The sequence below is a fragment of the Agelaius phoeniceus genome, chromosome 22 (assembly GCF_051311805.1).
Source record: "Agelaius phoeniceus isolate bAgePho1 chromosome 22, bAgePho1.hap1, whole genome shotgun sequence".
Taxonomy (NCBI): Eukaryota; Metazoa; Chordata; class Aves; order Passeriformes; family Icteridae; genus Agelaius; species Agelaius phoeniceus.
The window spans coordinates 3142404-3168029 of NC_135286.1; the positions used below are offsets into that span (position 1 = coordinate 3142404).

At 44.4% G+C, this 25626-nt stretch overlaps 1 protein-coding gene across 2 annotated transcripts; it reads left to right on the forward strand.

Moving 5' to 3' along the window:
- Positions 1 to 618: 618 nt before the first annotated feature.
- Positions 619 to 25626, forward strand: LOC129129993 (protein argonaute-3). Of its 2 annotated transcripts, XM_054648162.2 has the most exons (19): positions 619 to 892; positions 7445 to 7616; positions 8666 to 8786; positions 9328 to 9536; positions 10722 to 10858; positions 12936 to 13070; positions 15202 to 15289; positions 15421 to 15568; positions 15878 to 15997; positions 16479 to 16601; positions 16778 to 16911; positions 17324 to 17508; positions 17782 to 17941; positions 18587 to 18677; positions 19634 to 19828; positions 20138 to 20272; positions 20838 to 20939; positions 22001 to 22200; positions 23288 to 25626. In XM_054648162.2, exons 1-19 carry the CDS (start codon positions 874 to 876, stop codon positions 23394 to 23396), a joined length of 2583 nt encoding a protein of 860 aa, XP_054504137.1. In that variant the 5' UTR covers positions 619 to 873; the 3' UTR covers positions 23397 to 25626. The 2 variants fall into 2 exon arrangements, with proteins under 2 accessions (XP_054504137.1, XP_077045711.1); XM_077189596.1 differs by lacking the exons at positions 619 to 892; positions 7445 to 7616; positions 8666 to 8786 and having other exon boundaries at positions 9345 to 9405.

The window sequence follows — 25626 nt, forward strand, 5'->3', positions numbered from 1 at the left end:
CCCCCGGGGAGCCGTTCAGGGCCCGAGCACCCTCTGGCTCCCGCAGCCGGACTCGTTCCGCGTGTCGCGGGTCCCGCCACCCGGAGCGGGCACAGCGTGCGGGCCTTGCCGGCCGCTCCCACCCGCCGTGTCCGTGTCCCGTTCCCGGGAACATCCCCGGGGCCAGGGCGCGGGGCTCCTTTGGCGGCTTTAGTGAGGATCAAGGAGACATCAGCTGAGTTCCTTGGGGAGCGGGCTGCAAGCCCTCGAAGCCGCCGCACAGGCAGCTGCTGCGGCAGGGAGAAAACGTCGCAGACATAACGCGTTGTACTCAAACACCACAACGCCGCGGGGCCGGGAACAACCCCCGGTGCTCCCGCTGGGCTCATGTGCGTTTTAGCGGTGTCCCGGCACGCCAGTCCCGCTCCGGGGCAGCGGCGCTGCCTGCGGGGCTCGCCCCGCGCTTCCCTGGCCCTGAGGGCCCCTCAGGCTCCCGCCGCCTTTCCCGCCTCCTCCCCGCCAGCCCCGCTGTTGCCGTGGCAACCGCGCCGGCTCGCGCCCCGCCCGCTTCCGGCGCCGCTTCCCCTTCCCCCGGAAAGGCCGGGGCGCGCGCGGGGGCAGGGGAAGCGCGGGCGGGATTTCCGGCGTGCGGGGCGCGCGCGCGGCGGGGCGGGAGCGGCCGCGCGAGCCGGGGCTGCGGGGCGGCCACGCCACTTCCGCCTCCGCCGCCGCGTGAGGGGCCGGGAGCGCCGCCAGCGGCACCGGGAGCGCCGGGAGAGGCACCGGCAGCAGCGCCGGGAGCGGCCCGACCGGGAGCGCGGCGGAGGAACCGCCGCCTAGCGCAGCCCCGCGCCGGCCGCCGCAGCCCCGAGCGGCTGCGCCCCAGCTCCATGAATGGAAATCGGCAGCGCAGGTGAGCGCGGGCCCGGCGGGGCCTGGCGGGCTCGGGGAACGGGCCCCCCGCGCCATCCCCCACAAGTCCCAGTGCCCGCCCCGGTGCCGCGGGGCAGCGGCCGGGCCGAGCCCATCCCGAGCGGGATCGGGCGGGAGGAGCCAAGCCCCGCGGGCAGGGCCCCGGTACCGGGCAGAGCCGGGGCCGAGGCGCTCCGTGCCCTGCTTGCCGTGCCGGAGGTGGAGGAGGAATTGTCGGTATTTCATAACCGGGGTGCCCGGCTTGCGTAACCCGCGCCGTGCCGGTGCCCGAGGGACGGAGCCGCAGAGCCCGGCGGGACCGGGCAGCGCTCCCTCGAGCAGCTCCTGCCGGGCTCACACCCGGTAATTGGCCCCTGTGTGTCAGGACCTGAGTTTTGGGGTTAATTCCTGTGCCTTTGGGTGTGCTGCTTCACAATAATCATCATGAGGAGTTATTGCCCGGAGAGGCTGTGGCTGCCCCATCCCTGGGCAGTGTCCAGGACAAGGTTGGATGGAGCTTGGAGCAGCCTGGGATAGTGAAAGGTGTCCCTGCCCATGGTATGGGTGGAATGGGATGGCTTTAAGGGTGTTTTCCAACCCAAATAATTCTGTGATTCTATGAAAATCTACAGATTTTGGCCGTTTGATCCTTTTGCCGGGAAAGCACATGCTCAGTATTTATCAACTTTGTGGTTCAAATGGATTTTGAGGGTTGGAGAAAGAAGTTCTGATTCAGTTTTTCAAGACAACTTATTCCAAATCTGGCAGAAGAGTGGAGGAGGGTTGAGGGTTGGGCAGTGTTTAATCAGCAATTCCCTGGCTGTACCTCGATGGCAAAGGGAATGTCCAAAGCCACCTGGAGTTCCATGTCTGCCACTTGAATAGGTACCACAGGTGGTGAAAAGACAAGAGTGAGACTGAAGGTGTCAACACAAAATGTGCCTTCCCATCTCCATATGGAGATCCTTTTCTAACATACTTGGAGATTTAAGGACAGTGATGCATTTGGCTGGAAAAACTCCCTACCTCAGCTGTTGCCTGGCTTGGGGTCGTGATGGGTTGGGAATGTTTTAAGGTGCAGGATTTTAACAATCTGGTGGAATTCATATAATGCTCTCTTACACAGTGTTAAATAAACTCTCATTATAACCTGGTGCAATTGTAGTTGTCTCCTGATAAACAGATTTGCAAGAGGACCCCATAAATGGTTTAGTTTTCCTTTGGGGTGAATTTTCCTGTTGTTAGGCTGCAATGTGTTGGATTTTAGCAAAGCTGCTGCAGAGTGTTCCTTGTGGGCTCAGGCATGTCCAGAACAAGGGATGGTTCTTCCTGTGTCTGGGGAAGTGTTAAGTGCAGTGTTGGAGCAGGAGGACACAAACCATCCTTGGTGGAGCAAATGAGGATTAAAGCTCTGTCATGAAAGAGGGAAAGACACTGAGCTGTGCTTTGTTTTCTGTGCATGAAGGGAAAACATGGGATGAAATAAGCAGAGAGGGGAACAAAGATTGGGGTGTGAGTATCCCTGGAGTAAAGTGTGGAAGTGTGTGCCAGGACATCTTGGATGAAGCAATGCTGTGGGTGATGTCCTGTTTGTGTGAGAGGCTTAGGCTAAGGAATCTGGGGAGTATTGTGGCTCTCCTGGTCCATGGAATTTGAACATCACTGAAAGGAGGAGCTGGATGTGAAGGTGGCTGCTCCGGGTGTGGGTTATGGTGGAGCCAAACTGAGGAACAGCAGTAAAATGTTTGGTGGGGAAAGTGAAGTGAAGGAGAAGCTGCTCTCAGCACAGGTCAGGCATTGCACTTCCACCAGGAGAATGTTCAGTAAAATTCCAGAAGGCAGGGAGGTTCAACCAACCAAGGGGATGTTCTGTGCTGTAACCAAGTTGTGTCAGTGCCATTGTCTTCATTTCCATGTCCTACATTGTTCTTTCAAAGCTCACGTCTTTTTGTGTTGAAAGTGTTAATTTGTTTTGGATTGGATTTTTTAATTTCAGTTTTTAATGAGGCACTGCAGGCATCCTTAATGTTCTGTTTATTTTCCATACAAAGCTTGGGCAGAGAAAATCCCAAGAAGTGGCTTTTCTCTGATTCAGAGTAGTGCTTTGGGAGGCCCATTAAAAGTCCCGTTTTTGTGGGTGTGGTACAGCAGGGAAGGGGGTGATTCATAGTTGCCTTCAAAAGTTATTCTACTGTAAGATACAGTGGCAGATTTCCTCTGGAGTTGCTGTGGAAGTTGTTTGACTCACAGTATGAACATTGAAAATTGTTTCATCCTCAGAGCTTTGCTTCCTTAGGGGTGAAGATGTCGAAGAGTGTTTCTTGAGCTAATTTTTACCTTCCAGATTTTGGTCTGTGGAAATACCTTCCAGGGAAAACTTGCGCAGGGTTTGTGTGGGCTGGCACATTCTCTTCTTCCAGAGCAATTGGGTATTAACTCCACTATGTGCATATAAGCAGCATTTTTGGGCTTAAAGCTTTTGTATTTAGATTTTTTTAATGGTTCAGAAGCATTGATTGTCTTTTAAATTCTCCCCAAAACACTCCAGTGTATTTTCTGTAAGTCCATTAGGGCAGAATGAGTTACCACACCAGTATTTGCTTGTGCAGTTGGCAGTCACAGAGCACAGCATCAAAATGTTGGCTTTTGATGAGTTTGAACATGACTTAGTATCCGAAACCTTGAAAAAAACCAAACCCTAAATTGCAAGGAGGAATGTTTAGAAAACATGGATTGCATTACTCATAAATAATGTAATGCCACCCAGCAGGGCCGAGTGACAGAAATGAGGCAATTCACGATTTCTGGCAGACGGCGCTCGATCATTGAAACCAACGTGGAATCAAATCTTCTCTATGTATTTTTTAAATCCAGAATTAGGTTATTTTTTGTTAGTGATAAAATCTTCTTAGAGCTCCACAGGCTGGGCCTCTGAGTGGAGGCCAGGGGCCCTGTGAAAGGGAGTCTTTTATTTTTTCCCCTTCCTTGTGAGAGCTCTAGCTCTCTCCAATGCAGCTCCAGCCTGAGGCTGGAATCGGTTCCACAATTCTGCCTCATGTTCCTGAGCTAGAGTAAGTTGTATTTACCTGCTCAGGCCTTGCTGTTGTGTTTTAGGCAGTACCACCACCCATCCAGTTGGATTTAGAACTATTGTATAAACAAAAATAAAGCTACTAGGTTATCTCTGTTATTAGAGTTTGGCTTTATAATGCTGAAGCCACAATGTGAAAGAGGATAATTTTTTTCTGGAAGCTTGGTGGGGATGGCCCTTTCTGTAAGGAAATCTGCATTTCCTATTAGCATCCTGCTGGAGATCAGGGGTTTTCTTCATTCTGTAAAAACCCTGCTTGTGCCAGGAGCTGCAGTTTTTCGTACAATGGTGTGTTGGAAGCATTTGCAGGTTTCTGAGCTCCTGCTCGTTGTGCTCAGGCTTTATTCCGACAGGGCTTCTCTGGTTGCTAGGTAGGTGCAGCCAGGGTTTGGATGCAGGCCAGGCTTGTCCGTGTGCTGGCTGGGCTGCCGAGGAATCGCCGTCCCTTCTGGCTGTGTTCAAGCTTGATTGGAACATTGATACTTCCATGGAAGAAAAGATTCTCACTCCGAGCTCGTTGGAGCCGTTAGAGGGACTTCCAGAGTGCAGCTGGGGGGGCTTTATGATCCCTTCCAAGTCAAACCATTCCATGATCTGAGACGTGCTCCCTTGCTGCACAAAAGCCTTCCAAGAATCTGTCTGAGACACCAGTTATAGTTCCTGTTTGTGTGTTCATTGTTTTCTGTTATAAATCAGTTGAGTTTTAGTGCTGGGAGCTTTGCTGAGCTGATTTTATGAATTGAGCTCTGCTCCAGCACACTGAACAGAGTTAGTTTGGGGGTTTTACTTGGATTTTTAAGAACGTCCTAGGCATATATCTGAAGGGAGACTACAAGAAAAATTGAGAAGGGAGACAATTTACAAGGCCTGGAGTGATGGGGGGGATGGCTTCCCACTGCCAGAGGGCAGGCTTAGATGGGATATTGGGAAAATTTTTTTCCCTGTGAGGATGGAGAGGCCCTGGCACAGGCTGCCCAGAGAAGCTGTGACTGCCCCATCCTTGGAAGTGTCCAAGGCCAGGTTGGACAGGGCTTGGAGCACTCTGGGACAGTGGAAGGTGTCCCTGCCATGGCAGGGGGTGAGAATGAGGTGATCTTTAAGTGACTCCATCCCAAACCGTTCCATGATTCTGTGGTATGTATGTACCTGGTGCTGCAATGGCAGAAGATTGGTTTCCTTAACACAAAGAAGTTTCTCCTCTCAAATTTGTGGGCAGCTGAGCAATACAGAACTCTCTGGAAGCACTGAGGAGCTGCTCCATCCCCTGTGGAGGAGGCGTCACAGTGCTGCTGCTTTGAGAAAGGTTTTTCAGCCTTGACCCACTTTGTTTTTGCAATGGTTAAAGGACTTGAAGGAAAGGATCTGCCACTCGGGCATCCTGTACTCAGTAGAATAATAGTACTTTGAATATTTTTGGTTTGTGTGTTTATTTCCATGGGCTTGACACAGGACTTAGGCATGAGGTTGGGTGAGTCACCGATAGATCAGCGGCAGAACCATCCCCAGAGCTTTGCTGGTTATTTGTGTTTTATTGGGCTTTGAGTCACAGCTTTGGGGCCACTGACACAAGACTTTGACAACAGAATCTGGCAAGTCAGTGTCTCTTCAAAGCAGGGTCTTCTCAGTGGGTGGGTGCCCTTATATTTGGGCAGTACTGGCATACTCATGTTTTTAAGTTCATTTGTCCAAGGGAGCATATGATTCACACAATAATAGCAAAATAGCTGAATTTTTTAAAATTACAACTGAACAATGTGTAGACCTGCACTTGTGATTCATTTATTGGTCACTTAACTCCTGTTTGCTAAAATCTGGGTTCTAACTTCTTCCAGGGTGAGCGAGACACACAAGGCTGACCAGACTAAAAGAACCTTTTTAATGTTATCTTTATTTCATCAGTTTTGTTATTCTCTCCTCCAGATAGGAACTAAATATAAACTGTGCTGTGTATGTCTTTAGAATATTAAAACAAACTGTTGACTTGTTTATGCCACTCAAATGTTTAGTAGTAACTTTTTTGCTTATGCTTATATTCTGCAAATATAGCTGGAGTAAATTCTAGGGCTGCTTTTACTCACGTGAGAGTATTAAAATGAAGGAAAAGTTGAAGAGAGCAGATGCTTGGAACAAGTTTTGCATAAGCAGAGTCTGTGAGCGGGTTTTAAATGATGCTTCTTGCTTTCTGTTTTGTTTTATCTTGTGGCTCCAAGCCAGCCCCACTCAGAATTTTTCAGTAGTTTTCTGGGTAGAGCCAGACAAATGTTACAGAGGAACTTGGCTTTGATGTTCACCTGTTCTCAGGACATGATTATTTCTTTCAAGATAATACAGGGGTTTTTACAGAAATTATGGAGATTAATCAAAAGGCAAATAAAAACCATTTTTCCCAGCACTTGACATTTTAACTCTGCAATGAAAACGAGTGGGCTGGAATCGCTGCCTGCGTCACCGAGTAGGAGGAGAGGGGAGAACTTTGCACTACCTCGCTCAAATGCTCTGAAAATCAGGACATTTGTACCACCAGTAACTTCTTAAAACTCAGGCTACCAAGCATTTTGGGTTTGTTGTTGTTTCTTAACTGGAAAGAAGTGCTTTTAAGTGGAAATACCAGTAGAAATTCTGGGAAATGGGCTATGTTTACTACCGTGTTTGGTTTGTAAGGCATGAGTAATGCAAATCTTGAGTGGAGGGTTCTCACCTAAATTATGCAAAGCAAATTAAATAGATGAGAATGGAACAAATCTGTAGGTGTTTTAGCTACTTTTCAAAGTACCCATCTCAGTGCAGATTTAGATGTTTCTGAGCAGTTCTGGGTATTCTTCTCTAGCCTACAAGTAATCAAGAGTTTTACAATCCTGTCTTAATCTTAGTCTTTACTCTTCTGGCAAATTGGCTTTATGGGGGCAGTTAGATGGGAGGTAATGGTCTTACTCTTCATCCATTTTCAGCCAGCAAAGTTCAAGAATAATCTGTCTTCCAAGACTAAGCTGATATTGGCACTGAAATGAAGAGTTTATCTCAAATCCTGTGCATTAGTCCAGAGTTACTTCTGTATTTTTGTACTCTGCAGCCACTTGGTTATTACCAGGGTGTTCAGAAAAGACTTGTAAAACTTTCTGTGTTATTTTTGGAGTTGCTTTTGTTTAAGGGTTTTTGAGTTTGGTTTTTTTTTTTTTTGTTTTGGATTTTTGGTTGGGTTTTCTTAGGAAATCTAAACAAAACCTCCTGATTTTATTCATGCTGATCACTGAAGTTCATGAGTAAGAGAACAATCTAGATGTAGGAGGAGGATTAAGGATTAATAATGGGCAAGCATTTGTTTGGAATTTCATGCTGTTGGAGACAGCTGATTTCCTTTCCTTGACTGTGCTGGCTCTGGTGCCCACCTGGTTCTCCTGGGAGTTGGTTCAGGGGATTTTTTGTTGTGCTTTTCTCCTAATCTGTGGGATTTTTCCTTCACAGGACCCGTGGGGGCCCAGCCCCTGCTCATGGTGCCCAGACGTCCCGGCTATGGCACCATGGGCAAGCCCATTAAACTGCTGGCCAACTGCTTCCAAGTTGAAATCCCAAAGATTGATGTCTACCTCTATGAGGTGGATATCAAACCAGATAAGTGTCCTCGGAGGGTGAACAGGTGAGAAGATACATTTGTCTTGTAAATCATACCAATGGGAATGTTGAATAACATCAGGAGCCGTGGAAGGGAGACTTTCTTTCCTTTTCCCCACCTCCAAGCTGGGAGGTGAAAGTGCTGCTGCTCATTCAGCTTGAAGAGGAAGTCAATATTTATCATCTTCCTGAAGTACTTTGGGTTAATATTGCCTGGCCAGGCCGTGGTGCCTGGAAGCTGCTGCTGTGCAGGAAGGCTGCTTTGCATGTGCTGAAAGGAAAGTGTTTCCATTCTGTGCCACTGAAACACCGAGACCTCCCAAAGAATTCAGATCCCAAAGGCTTGTTACACTTGGAGGTGTTCCAAAAGTCTACTGTGTTCCAAAAGTTTTATCTACTACTTGCATCAAGAAGCATTTTTGTATAAGCTGAAAATTTTATTATGGTTTTTCAAGTGTAATTTCAGTGCTTGTGTCAGGTTAATCTTTATTGCCATCAATTTATAATAAAGCGAGGGAGGCAAATCTATAATTGTGTGCAAATTGGATCAGACTTGTGCATGACTTTGTAGAAACTCAGGTTATTAAGGACTTACTGCCAAGCCTGTTTTGTTAGGGCATCTCATGTTTATAACCAGTGTAGGCAGAATTCAGAACTCTCATCAAGGAGCAGATAAACATTGCTGCAGACAGTACAATGAACTGGCAGAGCTTCCAGATGGGGTTTGTGCTGTTTTTTCACAGTACCACTTTGTGGGTTTTTTCCAAGGTAACAGTGTTCTTGTTTTCCATCATAAAGATGATACAAAGGCCTTGGTAATTTCTAGGAGTTTCTGAGATTATTTCACTACCAATATTCTCCAGTGTTTGAGCATTTGCATTGATTCTGATTTTATTCTGTAGTGTTTATTTAGTTAAAGTACGTGAAGCACCTTTTGGAACAGCAGTGGGTGTTTATAATTCACTCAAGTATTGTTTATTGCAACTACTTCAGCAAAACACCTGGGAGTGGGAGCCAGCTTGGGTCTGATCCTTCTTCAGAAACATCTTCAATGCAAATATCCCTTTTTTCCAGGGACGTGGTGGACTCTATGGTGCAGCATTTTAAAGTGACAATATTTGGGGACCGTAGACCAGTTTATGATGGGAAAAGAAGCCTCTATACAGCCAATCCACTTCCTGTGGCCACTACTGGGGTAAGATAACTGGAAACATGTTATATTAATAGCAGCTTCATAGGAAAGGAAAAAACCCAACTTTTAAATATTGCTGATTTATGAAAAGCTAGATGTATCTTACAGCATCTGTACTGAAATGGAGTCCTTCTGATACATTTCCTGCAAATTCCAGTGTATGTAAATGTTCATGTAATAGTTGTATTTTGAACTTTCTCTATAATTTAGCTGCTTTCTACAGCAAAATCTATTAAAACATTTCATTTCACAGACTGTAACACATGATCTTATGATGAATTGAAAAAACAAGCCAGAGTTTTTCTAGAATGTATTGCTTTATGATTTGGGTTGACAAAAGTTTATTCTGTCCTCTTGTGCTTGGTCAGAGCCCACTTCTCTTCACTGTGTGCATTTGATAATGTACTTTCATCAAACGTGCTGTGTCTTCAATATCTGAGTTTTTGAGTCTGTGGTCCAGTTATGGGAAGGAGCGGAATCTCAAGGCTACCAGACTCCAGATTAAAAAGCTGCTTTTTATTTCTTTCTTTTCTCTCCTGCCCAGGTGGATTTGGATGTGACACTACCCGGAGAAGGTGGAAAAGATCGTCCCTTCAAAGTGTCAATAAAGTTTGTTTCTCGGGTGAGCTGGCACTTGCTGCATGAAGTTTTGACAGGAAGAACCTTGCCTGAGCCTCTGGAACTAGACAAACCTATCAGCACTAACCCTGTTCATGCTGTCGATGTGGTGCTACGACACCTCCCCTCCATGAAGTAGGTTCACTGTCTTCCTGCAGTCTGTCTTTACCTGAAGTATCCCCACTGGGAGACCTTCATCCCCATTTCTTCACAGGTGAAAAGAGAAACTGTTCATTGCCCTCTGCAGCACTGCTGGTGAGCTGAACAGGGAGCTTATAGTCAGTCCTGTACAAGTGTTTCTGTAGGCAGAGCAGGTGATGTGTGTGTTGGAAAAGATCGAGAAACATCAGGCATTTATAACAGGCCTTCATAGAAATGCTGAGAGGTTCCAGTGAGCTGCAGCACTGTTGTCCTGGTTCTGCTCAGCTTGTGCCAAGTGAGGGCAGTGCCTGTGAAAAGCAGAGTCTCTTTAATCCATTGGTACACTGGCACCAGTGCATGCTTCTCATGTCTGAAATACATGGCTGGGACCAGCATCTGTCCTAACCAAGTCTCATATTTGTTATTTTATCTCAGAGCCCTGACATTAATTTTGCTTGATTTGGTCAATGAAAGTTACTTTTGAAGTTTCTTGGCTTTAGGCAGCACAATGGCTTTGCTCTGAGCAGATTTCTGATAGGTTTCACTGATAGCTCTGATGGGTTTCACTGCGTGTAGCTGACAACCAAAAAAAGTGCCCTGTGGTTTTGTGGAATCCAGTGTTCCTCAGCTTCCCCAGATCTGAAGATGTTAGCCTCTGTACCAATGCCTGTGCATTACAAAACAGGAGGTGTGGAGGCTCAGGAGCAGCTGTTTTCTACCTGTGAGAGAAACATCATTTCATCTAGTTCTTTGTTTCACCCAAAGTTTTGCTTCTCTCAATGTATCTTGTATTCAGAAGTTCCCTATGAATTAGAAAAAATGGTATTTAAGGGTCAGGCCAGTATAGACAAGGCTGTTGTACAGAATCTGCTGTGGTGGAGATTCCACTTTCTTGAAGCAGAAGATCAGGAAGGGTAAGTTAACTTAGTTCCTGATTTGTTGTAAAAACTGAAAGTGGTTTGTGCATTGCTGAAAGTAGTAAATGTTTTTTGTCTAAATTTAAAAGCACTGCAATAGGAAAAGAAGCATTCAGAGTATTTTGTTTATACTTGCTTCTTGGCACAGGTTGCTGGTGCACAAAATGCCAAAAAATAATAATGCAGTGTGTTATAATCTTTGTTACATGAATTTGATGTTTGGAAAACAAGAGCATAAATGTGTGGCCACCTGTTTCACCAGGTACACCCCCGTGGGCCGCTCCTTCTTCTCAGCTCCAGAAGGCTATGACCACCCCCTGGGAGGGGGCAGGGAGGTCTGGTTTGGGTTCCATCAGTCTGTCCGACCTGCCATGTGGAAAATGATGCTCAACATCGATGGTAAGTGGAGATTCAGGGCTGAGATTCAGACCAGACATGTAAGGCAAAGGCTACCTAGAAATTCAGTCTGTTTTCCTTGCATTTGCGTGGTGTCAATGTTTGAGCAGAAATTTAGCTGCCATATAAAAGCCAGTATACCTACATAAGATGGAATTGCACAGGGCTTGTTTTCCTGCTTAATTTCAGTATTGGTGCATCCCCAGTGACAGAGGCAGGTTGCCTGCACTGTGTCTCTGTGCAGCTGTACACAGTGAGTGGTGCTCAGTACTTCCAAGAAAACTCTGGAAAACATACCCCGAACACTTCTCTGAATAGGGCTGATTGGAATAGGCTTTCTTATGCAAAAGGATCAGCTCTGCAGCACTGTATTGAGTCCCAGATGAATGGATCTGAGATCAACTGGTGCCTGTGTCAGACTCCCTCGTCCTGTGAGCACTCAACTCTATTTAGTTGTTAAACCCTCATTGAAAAGTGTCAGTGGTGGAGATGCAGGTGCTGCCTGAGGTTTTCTCTGATTTGCATTCAGTTCTCACTGTCTTTGAAATGCTTTATAAACCCAAGGTAAATTGTCTTGCTCTACATTGAGCACTCCAAGTCAGGTTGTGCTTGGAGCATAATAAAATATTGCAGATGTTGAGCTGTCTTGATAAAAATTTGCAAGTCCATGTGTTCTGGTTGACGTAAATTGTGGGTGATTCTCGTGTGACTGAAGTTACAGAGTTTGTTCTTGTAAAATTGCCTTTCTAACAGCAGCTGTGGTTTAAAAAAATGAATGTAAAAATCTCAACCTGTCCCAAAAAGAACCAGTGCTGGTATCTATATGTAAGGTACTGAGAGAACTGCAGTTCAGGTAGAAGAGGATGAATTTACACCAATTGATAATGTACCGTGCTGTTACTTTGTGACACAAGTTTTTCTTACCAGCATTAACAAGTGCAGTAGTAACTCTTGGAATAAAAGTTTTTCAGTCCTTCTTGTGAATGAGAAATTTGAAGCCCTTTTTAAGTGCTGATTCACAGAGCTGTTGTTCTGTTTCCTCATTTGAGGCTGTGAAATTGTCTTCACATCCCATCACTGGAGGTTTTTGAATTGTTTTGTTGCATGAGGTTCTCCATAGAAGTGTTGCTGTGGGAGACAGCCCACACACTGCCAGGGTGGGGAGAGTGAGGGTTTGGGGTCACTCAAATCTGGAGCAGTCTCAGGCATCTGGAGGTGTTGGTTGATGCCTCATGTGAGCCTGGTAGGCTGCTCAAGTGACACATGTCTGAAGAATGTTGGGTTGTATGAGCACAGATGTGTGGCAGGTTTGGTACATGAGATCTGGAAAACTGATAAATGCTTGTTGAGTGTTTCTTTTCTGTTGTTGACATTTAAAGTTTTAAACGTGTGGAACAGTTTGTGTCTGAGCTCTGTCTAGTCCCACCTCGCCCTTCCTGCCAAAGGTGTCGTTTCAGTTGCTTATAACTTTGTCAAGAGGGTAATTTATGATTTATAATAAGTCAGCTGTCCTGCTTAAAACCAGTATATTGCCCCTTAAAGTGATAGTGTCATTAGCATGTGGGGAGGGGAGGAGATTGGAGTAGATCAAGGGTTGCACTCCCCCTACACCAACACAATTTGTGCATAGTCAAAATAGTGCTCATGTCTACACCAGATATTGTTTCAGTAATTGAGCAGATTGTGTAACTGACAAAATTATATTGCACGTTGAATTATGTTAGCTTTTAATATTCAAAAGTCTGTGGTAGAGGGATATTAATCCTGTCTCTGCAGCTTCATACAGAGGTAAAAGAATGTCTCTCTGGGGTGTTGCAGCTTTCTAGAAATAAATGTTCTCTGGGGGAAAAACCCTTTAAACCCCTGAAATTCCAGGAAGTAGCAGGATGACTGTACTGGAGAGAGATGTGTCACTGTAGACTTGCTGCTGGCTTTTTGTTATTTTACTCTTGCAGAACTCACTGTTCTGTTTCTAAATGTGCCTGAGGTTTACGTGGAATTCTAAGAAATATTGATGTATGAGCTGCTTCACAATACTTTGACTGGGGTTTTTTTACACTTCATATTTTACTTTTTGCAGTTTCTGCCACTGCCTTCTACAAAGCACAACCCGTAATTCAGTTCATGTGTGAAGTCCTTGACATTCATAATATTGATGAACAACCAAGACCTCTGACTGATTCTCATCGGGTAAAATTCACCAAAGAGATAAAGGGTGAGTAGAAATGGGTTGGTTTTTTCCTAGGTAACACAGTAAAGTTAATTCTAAGGGAATTGTTTTAACTGGAAGCCTGTTTAACATGGATCAGAAGGGCCTGGAATTGCCAAGAGAATTGTAGTATCCATGTGTGTAGCTCTAATCCTGAGACAAACAATGCAGCTCTGCAGAAATGGGAGCTGAAAAACATTCCAGTGGCTTAGAGGGAAAGAGGGAGCACGTTGTTCATTGCCTGGGCAGAGGTAAGTGGCTTCTGCCAACCTCTCCTAGCCCAGGGTCCCTGAGGCCACCTGGCATTGTGTGTGGGCTCCTGTTGTTTCAGTGCTGTGGCAAAGTGAACATTGATTTCAGGGCTAGCATTGATTCTATGAAAGAGTATTATAGTGAATTCTAATAACTGATTGCCTTGTGGAAAAATAAGTACCACTTGCAGCTGAAGGCCAAATTCCATTCCAAAGGAATTGCATAAGCTGCTGGTTTGAGTGGTTTCACTCCATATATGCTACTTGGGTTTGTATTTTCCCATATCCTTCATTCCAGTGTAATTTGCAGAGAGAAAAGCCTTGGAGGAGCTCAGCTCTTACTTGATGCAAGATTAGACTCTACTGAAATACTGGGAAGCTAAAAAGTAAATTTGAACTGTAATCATAAAGGGATGTGCTCACAGAAGAGCCATGACTGAAAAAAGACAGGAATTATTTTGTACTAGTCCTAGCATGCCCCCTTTTACATCTGCCTGTCTGCCTTAATTCTGTAGGGCAGGTAACTGGAGGTTGAGAAACTGCCTCTGCTTGATCTCAGGTGCCTCAGAGGCTCTGTTACCATAGTCAGAAAATATTGAAAGTTCTCCCTTTGCTCTCAGACTCATCTTTGCTGCTGTAGGGTCTGAGAGCTCCAGCCAGGACGTGACCATGTAGAGCAAAACAAGCCCTGCATTAGAGCTGGCTGTGTGTGAGCAGCACTGGGGGAGGGCACTGCCTTGGTAGAGTCACAGCAGAGTAATGACAGAGCAGGGAATGGGTTCCAGATATCTCTGTGTTCATCAGCCCTTGTCTGTGGTCACAGTGCCCCATGGTTTCTTTTCTCTATTTTCTCTTAATGCCGTGTCAGGGCAGTGGTGGTTTATTTTTACTGTGCCGTCCTCTGAGTAATACTGATGTTCTTGATGCAATTAGTGTTGTCAGGGAGAAAGCAGGTACAGTCAGTGCTTCTTTGTGATGTCTGTGTCCCCTGTAAACTAAACACAGTCTGGTGTCTGGTACCTGGGGACCTGATTTTGGGTGGTGTTCAGTCAGTGGTCCACAATCCACACAAACCTCAACAGGATGAGCCATCCAGCTGCTCTTTCAAAGGCCTGTAGTCCTAGACATCACTAAAATTAGACTTTACTGCTGGAGGTGAAACCTTTGAGTACCCAGGCTTTGTTTTTAGCTGCTTTCTGTCCTGTGGAGCTGGGGAAGGACAGCAGCGTGTGGATGCTGTGCAGCCCTCGTGTGATAAGCTTGGTGCTCCCAGCAGATGTTGAGGCTGCTCTGTGTGAGCAGCACAGTGTGTGCACAGTCACAGCAACAGCCCCCAGAGCCTCCTGGAGCTGCCACTGTCATGATTATCGTGGGCAGAGATAAGTCTGGAGAGGCTCTGGTGTGTAGGCTGGGTGCTTTGAGACGAGATTCTCAACATGCAAAATTGAACTTGGTCAGTGAAATTAAAGAAAATTACAGTATGAATGTGGACACAAAGCTGGGGGGAAGATGATAAAGTAGAAACCTGGTTTTGTCCTTTTAATTTCAATTATATTGGAACTGATAGTTTGGAGAGATGTACAAGATTGAGAATGAGAACAGAAGGAAATTGTGAAAACTGCTGTCCGAGTTCAGTCAATGCTTTGAAATGAAATTCAGAAGCCATTGAACATTAAATATTTTACGTCATGATTTGTGAGGATAATCACCAGGATTAGTCAGAACTCAAATTATAATGAAAGTAAAAATGTTGGGCGAATAATAATTTCTTTGTGCTATTTCATGCTGACCCCAAAGCTGTTATGTTCTATCATTTAAAACCTTGTATTTCCTGTGTACGTGTTTGTGTAGTTATGGCATCAGGTTTTTTTGATGCTTTTATGCAGGTCTAAAGGTAGAAGTGACTCACTGTGGGACAATGAGGAGGAAGTACCGTGTCTGTAACGTAACGAGACGACCTGCAAGTCATCAAACGTAAGAGCCTTTCTGTCAGAGCATGAAATGTGTGATAGTTTCACACTGAGTAACAGGACCTGATTATTTCGTTCATTTTGGGATGATGCTATTAGACAGATAATATTTTACTAAAATGTCTGTCTTCTCAGCTTTCCTTTACAGCTAGAAAATGGCCAGACTGTGGAGAGGACAGTAGCACAGTATTTCAGAGAGAAATACAACCTCCAGCTGAAATACCCTCACCTTCCTTGTCTGCAAGTGGGACAGGAACAAAAACACACCTACCTGCCTTTAGAAGTAAGCCTTACTCTGATAGATCAGCTGGGCTTGGGTGGGTTCTGTCAGTTTACAAAACATTAAGAATCTATGCTCTTTGCAATACAAGTGTGTTAATGGGTTTACATGTACAGAGTACATGGTTTACTCTTTAATTTCACTAAATACTGTCTGCATCCTACAGTGCTTTGAAGTGTAGAAATACAAGAAATAATGGGCAGTTGTTCAAACACATTGGGGTTCATAGTGGCAGCACAGTGTCATGTGTGTACAGTGTGGTGTGATCTGAGTATTTCTGGTGTGAATTAATGCTTCTGATTTCCCCTGCAGGTGTGTAACATCGTGGCTGGCCAGCGGTGCATCAAGAAGCTGACAGACAATCAGACATCAACCATGATAAAAGCTACAGCCAGGTCTGCCCCAGACAGGCAGGAGGAGATCAGCAGATTGGTGAGTGCCCCAGTCCCAGCTCCATGGGACACTGCTCAGTGACACTGGGCTGGATTATATTCATGCAAAACTTCCTAGTATTTTCATTCCTCCTTGTCCTTTAACTTAATAGATTTGAACTACTTTTTTTAATAGGATTTATTTAAAATGGCATGCAAAGATAACATGAGTCCATAGTACAGGCTCTTGCATTATCATCTCTACATTTAATTTACTGTGAGGAAATGCTCAAAAAAATACTTTTGAATGAACAAACTGAAAATGAGCACTTGAGTAATGAAGGGAACAGACACCATCTCATCCATTAGATCTCATGGTAGTAATTGTTTTCATTGGGGATGGGTTGATAATATTGAGCAGTCGCATCTGAGCCTTTTTCAATGAAATTGTTTTAAGAACACATCTGCAGTGTTCCTGTTATCCTATGGTTTATTATATGGATTATAATCAGATATTTCTGTAACATGTAAATCTCTCCTAGGTGAGAAGTGCAAATTATGATGCAGATCCATTTGTCCAAGAGTTCCAGTTCAAAGTGAGGGATGAGATGGCCCATGTGACAGGACGTGTGCTCCCAGCCCCGATGCTGCAGTATGGAGGACGGGTGAGGCTTTGGCTTTTCCTCTGCTTTCCATTTTGAGGAGTGATTTCCTGTACACTTTGACTCTACAGGGATCAGACTTTGAATGATAAACTCTTCTTTGTTCTCCTGAAACTGCAAATAGCATCGGCTGCTTCTTTTTTTAGTCACTTGAGTGTCTGTTGCTTTTGTTTCCCCAGAATCGAACCGTGGCAACACCAAGCCACGGTGTGTGGGACATGAGAGGGAAACAGTTCCACACTGGGGTGGAGATCAAGATGTGGGCCATAGCTTGCTTTGCAACGCAGAGACAGTGCAGAGAAGAAATTCTGAAGTAAGGCATGTTGTGGTTCAGGCTTTGGACTGTTCTCTTAATGGAGTGAAACACGAATGTAGGATTACAATGAGCATTTTACCTGGGTTTAATGTGAGATGTTAGGGTGGGAATCTGGGCTGGTTTGCTTACAATCAAAACACTATACTGGGTACACTGTGGGGTGTTTGTCTTGTAATATCACTGTATATAGTCCCTTCTGACACCTGAACAAAGTACTGTCTAGACTATTTTTTAGCCCATTCTGGCCTGTGGTGTTTCACAGCTGTACACCCTTCGCATAACAAAGATTTTTAAAATGCTGCTTTAAAAGCTATTTGGAATCATCTTCCTTTGACGATTCTGTCCCTTTGTGCTTTGCTTATTGTGCTCTGTTGCTACTGCACAAATCCAAAAATCTCCTCATCTGCAGGGGTTTCACAGACCAGCTGCGCAAGATCTCCAAGGACGCTGGGATGCCCATCCAGGGCCAGCCCTGCTTCTGCAAGTACGCCCAGGGTGCAGACAGCGTGGAGCCCATGTTCCGACACCTCAAGAACACCTATTCAGGGCTTCAGCTCATCATTGTCATCCTGCCAGGGAAGACACCTGTGTATGGTAAGGGCACACCTCTGTCTTTACCCGTTCAGTCAGGTATTATTTGGAGAAATCTGCTGCCCAGCATATGTTAAAAATTACTCAGAACCGTCCTTTAGGTATTAGACACCACTGTTTTGTATCTGAAGATAAATTGGAAGCAGGTCTGAGTATGCAGCTAAGTTAGAAGTTACTGCACAGTATGTGCACTAGAATTATTGTGTCTTATCTGAGATCAAAATGCAGCAATAACCTCAAAAGGACTCAAGCTGTCTCCTTGTGTTTGCTTCCCAGCGGAGGTGAAGCGCGTGGGAGACACGCTGTTGGGAATGGCCACACAGTGTGTTCAGGTCAAGAACGTCATTAAAACATCTCCACAGACCCTCTCAAATCTGTGCCTGAAGATTAATGTTAAACTAGGAGGAATCAACAACATCCTTGTACCTCATCAACGGTAAGACTCTGGAGATTGCGTTGGGTTTTCTTTTGACAGATATGGTTACGTTTGCTTCTTAGCACCCAAAATTTAAATGTGGCCAAGTTTTAAATTAAAACAGTCTTTTGATAATAGTATGTGGTATTTGAAGTAGAATTAAATTCGTTCCAGCACAGGCTCAGAGTGGTGCTTGGCCTGTGCAGTAGGTCTTCAGCCAAGGTTCTTGTCAAAGGTTTGATCAGTATCAAAGTTGAAATGCGGAACAGTTGTGTGAGGAAAAATATTTTAAAGGCAGTATAAGAGCATCCTGCTGCTCAAGTCCTGCAGAACAGTATAATGTGTGTGCTGGTGCTGTAGCTCAGTGGGGCTCAGGGGACCCCCAGGCTCACATGGGGCCTCTGAAGCCCCTGGCTGTGCCACTCCAGTGGAGCCCTGGGGCTGCTCCCCACCAGTCATGCCCCAGTTCTGGCAGTGTGTTTGCAGTGTGTTTTGGGCTCTGCTGGGGAGGGTTCCAAGTTCACCTCTTGTGCACAAAGATCCCATTGTTGAGCCTTGGCCCGGGTACCTGATAAGGCTGAGACAGAAACAACCCCCACGGTGAGCGATGACCTTGTGGCAGCTCTTCAGCTACGAGTGTGACTTAGCACTTTTTTCTTTTTGAAGACCTTCTGTGTTCCAGCAGCCAGTGATCTTTTTGGGAGCTGATGTCACTCACCCTCCAGCTGGAGATGGAAAGAAGCCTTCCATTGCTGCTGTAAGTTTTATTAAATTTACATGGTGTTTTTTCATTGTGGGTAAATGTTAGAATAGTAAGTGCAACTTATGGGCTATGTCCATATCAAATATCTTTCAGGGCTTATGCCAGTTCTTTGTACACAGTCCCAATGATATTAAAAATCATGTATTTAAAAGAAAAAAACTGCCTTATACTTCAGAGTGGTTCCTTAGCTCTTTAATTTTTAAATCAAGGTAAAATGACATTGTTAAATAATATATTTCTGCAGAAATATTCTCAAGGAAATAATACAGCTTGGTGACATTAGCTATGGGAATAAATCACACAGGACTCCATTTTCTTCATGGTGGAAAAAGCCCATTCTGTATTCACATAAATAGCTAGCCTGCCTTAGAAGAAATGACAGGCCAGCCAGAGCAGGCCTGATTTTATGAGGCCTTTCTTTATGGTTTTTCTTCCTTACTGCAACAGTTAGCTAGTAACATTTTTTGGTTCTTTAAAGGAGAAAAGCGTCATTAAAGGCCTGATTTGGCAGAAATGTTTTGACATTTCTTACCTTTTGTGTTGGTACAGTCCAGGAACTCAAGGTGGTGATTGGAGGCTTGGTCAGTCCTCTCCTACTTCGTCCCCTTGGTATCTTAGTTGTCATTGATTGCAGGAAACTGCATCTGTGTTTAAAGTAACTAAGGGAAGCTGAGGTTTTTCTCAGTGTTAAAGGTGAGAAAACGTCACAGAAAAATGTCTCTGGATTATAAAAATATGCCTAAGTGAGAAGCCAAATTCTGCAGGTGCATTTCAGGATGCTTGGGGGCAAAAGGTGTTAAACCTGTACCAAGTACAAGTTCCTGTTGAAAGTGTTACTGTGGCTGTTGTTTAGCACAAACATCTTGTGCTTGCCTCTCTTGGCTTTTTTGTTTTTAGTTGTTTTGGCATAGATTTGAGCTTGAAGCCTCCCCTGGTGCATCTCCCCCCAGGTTGTAGGCAGCATGGATGCTCATCCCAGCCGGTACTGTGCCACGGTGAGGGTCCAGAGGCCCCGGCAGGAGATCATCCAGGACCTGGCCTCCATGGTCAGGGAGCTGCTCATCCAGTTCTACAAATCAACACGGTTCAAGCCCACCCGGATCATCTTCTACAGGGACGGGGTCTCTGAGGGACAGTTCCGACAGGTTGGTTCAGTTGTGGGTTCTTGAAAGATTCTCTTACTCTGTAGTAGCTGCAGGTGTTGTTTTGTACTGTTCGAGTTGCTTATGTTTACACAAAATAATTGAGGAGAGAATTTCTTAATCTTGTTGGGTAAGAAGAGTTGCAGCTGTTTTCCTGTCTGGGAAGAAGTCTTCAAATTTGGGAAATCACATATCTCTAAGTACTTTCTGAGATTACCAGTTGTGTGCCAAAGCTGTACTTGTTAACTACACAGAGTTGTGTGTAGAATACAGTGGAAGGAAAACTTAAACCCCTCTGTTCTTTGCTTGTAGGTTTTGTATTATGAACTGCTGGCCATTAGAGAAGCCTGCATCAGTTTGGAGAAGGATTACCAGCCTGGAATAACCTACATTGTGGTGCAGAAGAGACATCATACGCGGCTGTTCTGTGCTGACAGAACAGAAAGGGTAATCACTGCCCTCTGAGGAGCCTTTTGGGAAAGCTTCATGAGGAGCTTTTAGTCTGCTGGAGAAAATATTAGCGTGGGCTTCTGTCCATCTGGTTAAATGTGCATGCAGGGATGTGTTGATTTGATAAAATGGGGCTCCAAATTGAAAAATCATTGACCTTAAGTCTGTCAAAAACCCCCACAGCATCACATTGGAGCTAAAATCCATGTGACTACTCAGGACCAATCTCCAGCAGTAATAAAAGAAAGTACAAAATGGTGGAACCTTTTTTCTGAGTTAATCAATCCAAACTGAAGCTGACAATTCTAAATACAAATGTCTGCAGCTCTTCAGTCTGAGCTGGAAGGTTCTGATGTGCTGGAGGTGCAGTGTTGTGTAAGCTGCTGGAGAGCCATCCAGTGTCCTTGTCAAACCTCCAAGGCTGATGTAGTGGCACATTCCAAACAGTTCTGTGGCGCTTGATGTGCCGAAACCTTGCCAGTGGTGAATAGAAACTTGTATTTTTCATTACAGTTGAGCTGTATAAACAGCTGAGGCTGCACTTAACAAACCTCTTCTCTAGGTTGGACGAAGTGGCAATATTCCAGCTGGGACAACTGTAGATACAGACATTACACACCCCTACGAGTTTGATTTTTACCTCTGTAGCCATGCTGGAATACAGGTATGGATGCTTTGTAAATGTGAATTTAGAACAAATTGTTTTTCTTCTTTTTGTGACACCTGTTTACAAACAGTTACTTAGCAGGGAAATGTTCTTTTAGCTCGGTTTTATCTGAGATAAAACATTATTGTGAGACTTAGAGGATGATTTGTTTAACAAATTATTTGCACATTTAAATTTGCACTGATGGTAAGTGGTGCTTTTTAAAGTTTTGTTTTTAAGAGGTCACTTTATTTTGTAGCGTTATTATTTCTGAAAAAATATTATAGCCTTGTATCAGGCTATTGCTTAAAAGGTTAAAAAAAATTTACTCTTTAAATTTTTATCCTGTGCGTCTGACCACATTGTCATCAGTTTTGTTTAGGTTGGCTGGGCATGACTTCTTTTCCAGTTTTGAATCATTTCAATGGGATTTTTGTCAACCTTTACACTGTGTCTGAGCAAGCTGCTTTCTGGCCCTGTGGAAAAAGATTTATATCAAGGAGAAGCAGAAAAGATTTATATCATTTGAAGCAGAAATGCTGGGTGTAGTTGCAGCTCATTGTGTTTAATATAACAAGGCATAAAGAACCTGAGCTAAATTGATACTCCAGATATATTTGTTTTAAAAGGAGAGACTTGTAGCTTGGCTAAAGCACAACTATTCACCCAATTCAGGTGCACTGGAAGATTTAACTTGAGTTTCTAGTGTTCATACTTGCAGTTAGGGTGCTCAGGAACCAGAAGGATTTAAAAGCACTGGGTGTTTCTCTGGGATGTTTCGTGAGAAACAGTTTAATTGAAGGTAGGTAAGAGGAGCTGTAATTGTGGTTTAGTCATGTTGGGAGTAGATGTTGCTCACTGAGGGGTTTTATCCAAGCAAGAACATACAGAGCAATAAAATCATGTATATGTTAGACTTAGTAATCTTTAAATACATTTAGGGCTGACATAAAAATGAACTTGTTCAGCTGCTGTTACCTAGGCATTCACAATAGATAGCCTGGCCCTTTCTGGGCATCAAAACCTGACTTATTTATGGAAACCCAGCCAAGTGACTGTGTCCATGGCCATCTCTGCAGGGAACCAGCCGTCCCTCCCACTACCACGTGCTGTGGGATGACAACTGTTTCACAGCAGACGAGCTGCAGCTGCTGACGTACCAGCTGTGCCACACCTACGTGCGCTGCACCCGCTCCGTCTCCATCCCCGCGCCCGCCTACTACGCTCACCTGGTGGCATTCAGAGCACGCTACCACCTCGTGGACAAGGAACACGACAGGTACATCACAGCCTCTGCTCAGGGTTTAGTCGCCTCTGCTCTCATCCACTGTCAGGCCTAAAGGCACCTGACTGTGTCTGGGTGATTCCTGCTGGTCTTGCGCTCAGTTTTTGTTGCCTCTAGGACTGATGTTAAGATCATCGCTCCTGGCAGCTGCTGCTCTACATCAGACCAGAGTGGGTTGGTGGATTCTACTGAATAACACTCAGATTAAAAGAATTCAGTTACTGAAGTATTTTGTTATGATTTTGACGTGGTCTGAGGCAATCAAGCCACCGATTTAATTTTTTTGCTTTAGAATCAGAGTAGTCATGAATGAACCAAATGTTAAGTGCTTCCACTTATCTAACTCTGTACGTCAGAAGTATTTTACAACCTTCAAGTCATCAATTTATTTATAAAAGGCTTATTTTTAGATGAACAAGCTGAGCAGCCATGGTGAAGAGATTTGTCAAAAGCCTCAAGGTTGCTGAGTGAATATGAGAGTTGATATTTCTCAGTGTCCAGTTCTGTCACTGGTGCTGTGTTGGTGAAGGGCCTGGAGAGTCAGTCCTTTGGGGGCTCAACCCGGAGAAAAGTGGGATCTTCTCAGTCTCTACAACTCCCTGACAGGGGGGTCCAACCAGGGCTGGTTTGGCTTCCAGGGAACAAGGGATAAGTCAAGGAGAAACAGCCTCATGCTGTGCCTGGGGAGAGTCAGGTTGGACATCAGGAGGAATTTCTCCATGGAAAGGGTGGTCAGGCATTGGAAGGGGCTGCCTAGGGAAGGGATGGAGTCCCCATCCTTGCAAGTGCTCAAGAACAACAGAAGACAGGAGGAATTTCTCCATGGAAAGGGTGGTCAGGCATTGGACGGGGCTGCCTGGGGTGGTGGTGGAGTCCCCGTCCTTGCAGGCGCTCAAGAACAACTGAACACAGCACTCCGTGCTTTGGGCTGGGTGATGAGGTTGGGATCGCTCACAGGTTGGACTCGACCTTAGAGGTCATTTCCAACCTGAGTGATTCTATCAAAGAGACGTGAAAGCAGCTTTTTGATCCGAATTAATACAATTTACAGCCCTGCCTGTCTCTCCCTCGTTCCCTGCAGTGCTGAAGGGAGCCACGTGTCAGGACAGAGCAACGGGCGAGACCCGCAGGCCCTGGCGAAGGCTGTACAGATTCACCAAGACACCTTACGCACGATGTACTTCGCTTAATCAATGACCCGGGAGACACTCACGGAGAGGAGAACTGAGAACTTAAGCCACATACAATGTATGTTTCCAGGGGGTTGGTTTAGGGGCTGTGCCTCCCATCGTGCTGGAGCTGACGCTGTGCAGGGGCGAGAGGCTCACCCTTAAATTGACACGAGGAAGATTGTTTACTTCATCCAGGAACACAGCACTATTATGCAATATGAAACCAGCCAACTGCTTTTTTGGGGCGGGCTCCTGTGGGAAGCCGCCACCATCATTTTTTTTTAATTATTATTTCTCGTAGTTTAACCCTCTTCTGCCTTTACCTCAAGTTGCTCGGCAGCACAACTATTGTTGCAAAAAAAGAAAAAAAGATAGTAATAATAAACTAAAATCTATTGTGTAATTTAAAACAAAAAAACAAACCACCTTTTAGAAACAATCACAGTGATTGTTTGGAGAAGGGAAGTGTGCAAAAAAGAAAATAAGTTTTTAACCCCCGTGCACTGAGGAATCTTTCTCTCAGTATTGCCATCGAGCGTTTGAATGTGAACATATCCAAGTGCATTGGAATGTACAGCACTAGCTAGGTAACAGTGAGGGGGGGAAGATGTTTTGCACACTAATCCAGTAATTTGAACCTAATTTAGCCAATGGCTGCCTTTGTGTCTTTTCTCACAGCTTTGGAGTTCTCAGCTCCAAGAATTCCCTTTCAAAAGCAATCCAAGAAGCTCGTGGTTCATGTGCAGGCAGTAGTGACCCAACTCTTCTTGCTCCCTGGGGGAATTTACTAAAGCTGCTGTTTTACCTAGTCCAAAAGTTTCAATTTTTTCCTATCTGGCAAGTCAAATCTGTTGAAGCCTCACGTGAGATCTGATGTCCCAGGTTTTCTGGGATGACATACAGTAACCACCAGAACTGAAACTTTAGAGCTAAGGTCTTTTTGGAAAAAAAAGAAACCTGCTACTTTACTTGCTGCCTCTCACACCTTAATGTGATTCATATGTATGTGTGTTTGAAGTTTAGCTTCCTTTTGTTTCTTTTATATTTATTAGAGTAATAATAATGCTTTAATTTAATTATTACGGAACATATGGTCAACATCAACTTTTATTTTTTAGAAATGTAATCATGTTTATTTTTAAAAAAAGAAACTGACAACTTGTTTTGCTACCTTTTAGTGCAATAAGCATTCTAAAGAAAAACTGTGTCCATTGAGCTGTACTGAAGCAGTGTCCGTACCACGGACCATGGGAGAATGGACACCTCCAGGATTTTAAAAGGACAAAGTAAAAGCCTTAATTTTGAAAGGAAAGTTTTATAGTCAGAAGGAATCTTGAATTTTCCTTTTTTAAATCAAAAAAAAATTACAAAAAATGCTTCTAGACTTCTGCAAGCTTTACTTGTTGCTGCAGTCTTTTGATTTAACAAAGGAATTGGCCTTATTTTTGGCTTTGAAATGTGGAGCATATTTGAATTAAATGGAAAGGGTTTTGTATTAAGATCTCAGTTTTTACATGCTTAGTTAAACCTATTTGACATCAGTAAAATGTCTGGAATTAATAAAAGTTTTTAGGCTTTTTTCCTCTTTGATAGTGACTTTCCTTTTAAAATTAAGTTATTGGTAACTTCATTTCACTTTGCAAATAAAGAGGGCTGGGATAGTTCTAACATGTTAAATCACCGAAATGTGAAACAAACCAATGGGACTCTTTCATTCCACTTTAAAACCAATGTTTAAGATGTCAGAGACGAGCATTTATTCAACGAGGGGACTGGGGAGTTTTGCACTTTGTAAACTCGTGAACTGCATTTTTGACTGTTTTTATTTGCACTGGTTCATAGTATATTTACTGCAGCTGTTTGTATGGGCATTGCTGTGATCCCAGCCCTCCCGACCTCCACCTGCTCTCACATGAAAACCTGGTTGGTCTAAGTAGCTTCTCTCCTCATTCTCACCAAATCTGCTGTTTGCCAATATACTGTATTTTGAGCCTAAAATCTGAGCCCATTTTGCTTCACCAGGCATGAACCCCCTTTTTTCTGCCAGAAAAACCAAGTACTGTATTTTGTGCGTTTGTATATTGTATGGAAATGTCCGTAGTGCTGTTCACAACACTGTCTGCAAGAGCTTTACTAACAGCTGGTGTAGATACCTATTTTATCTCTCAAAAACAAGGAAAATAATGTCAAAGACTAACTTGGCAAAGCTAAAATTGCACTGGAAACAGTGGTGGGGGTGGGCATTGGC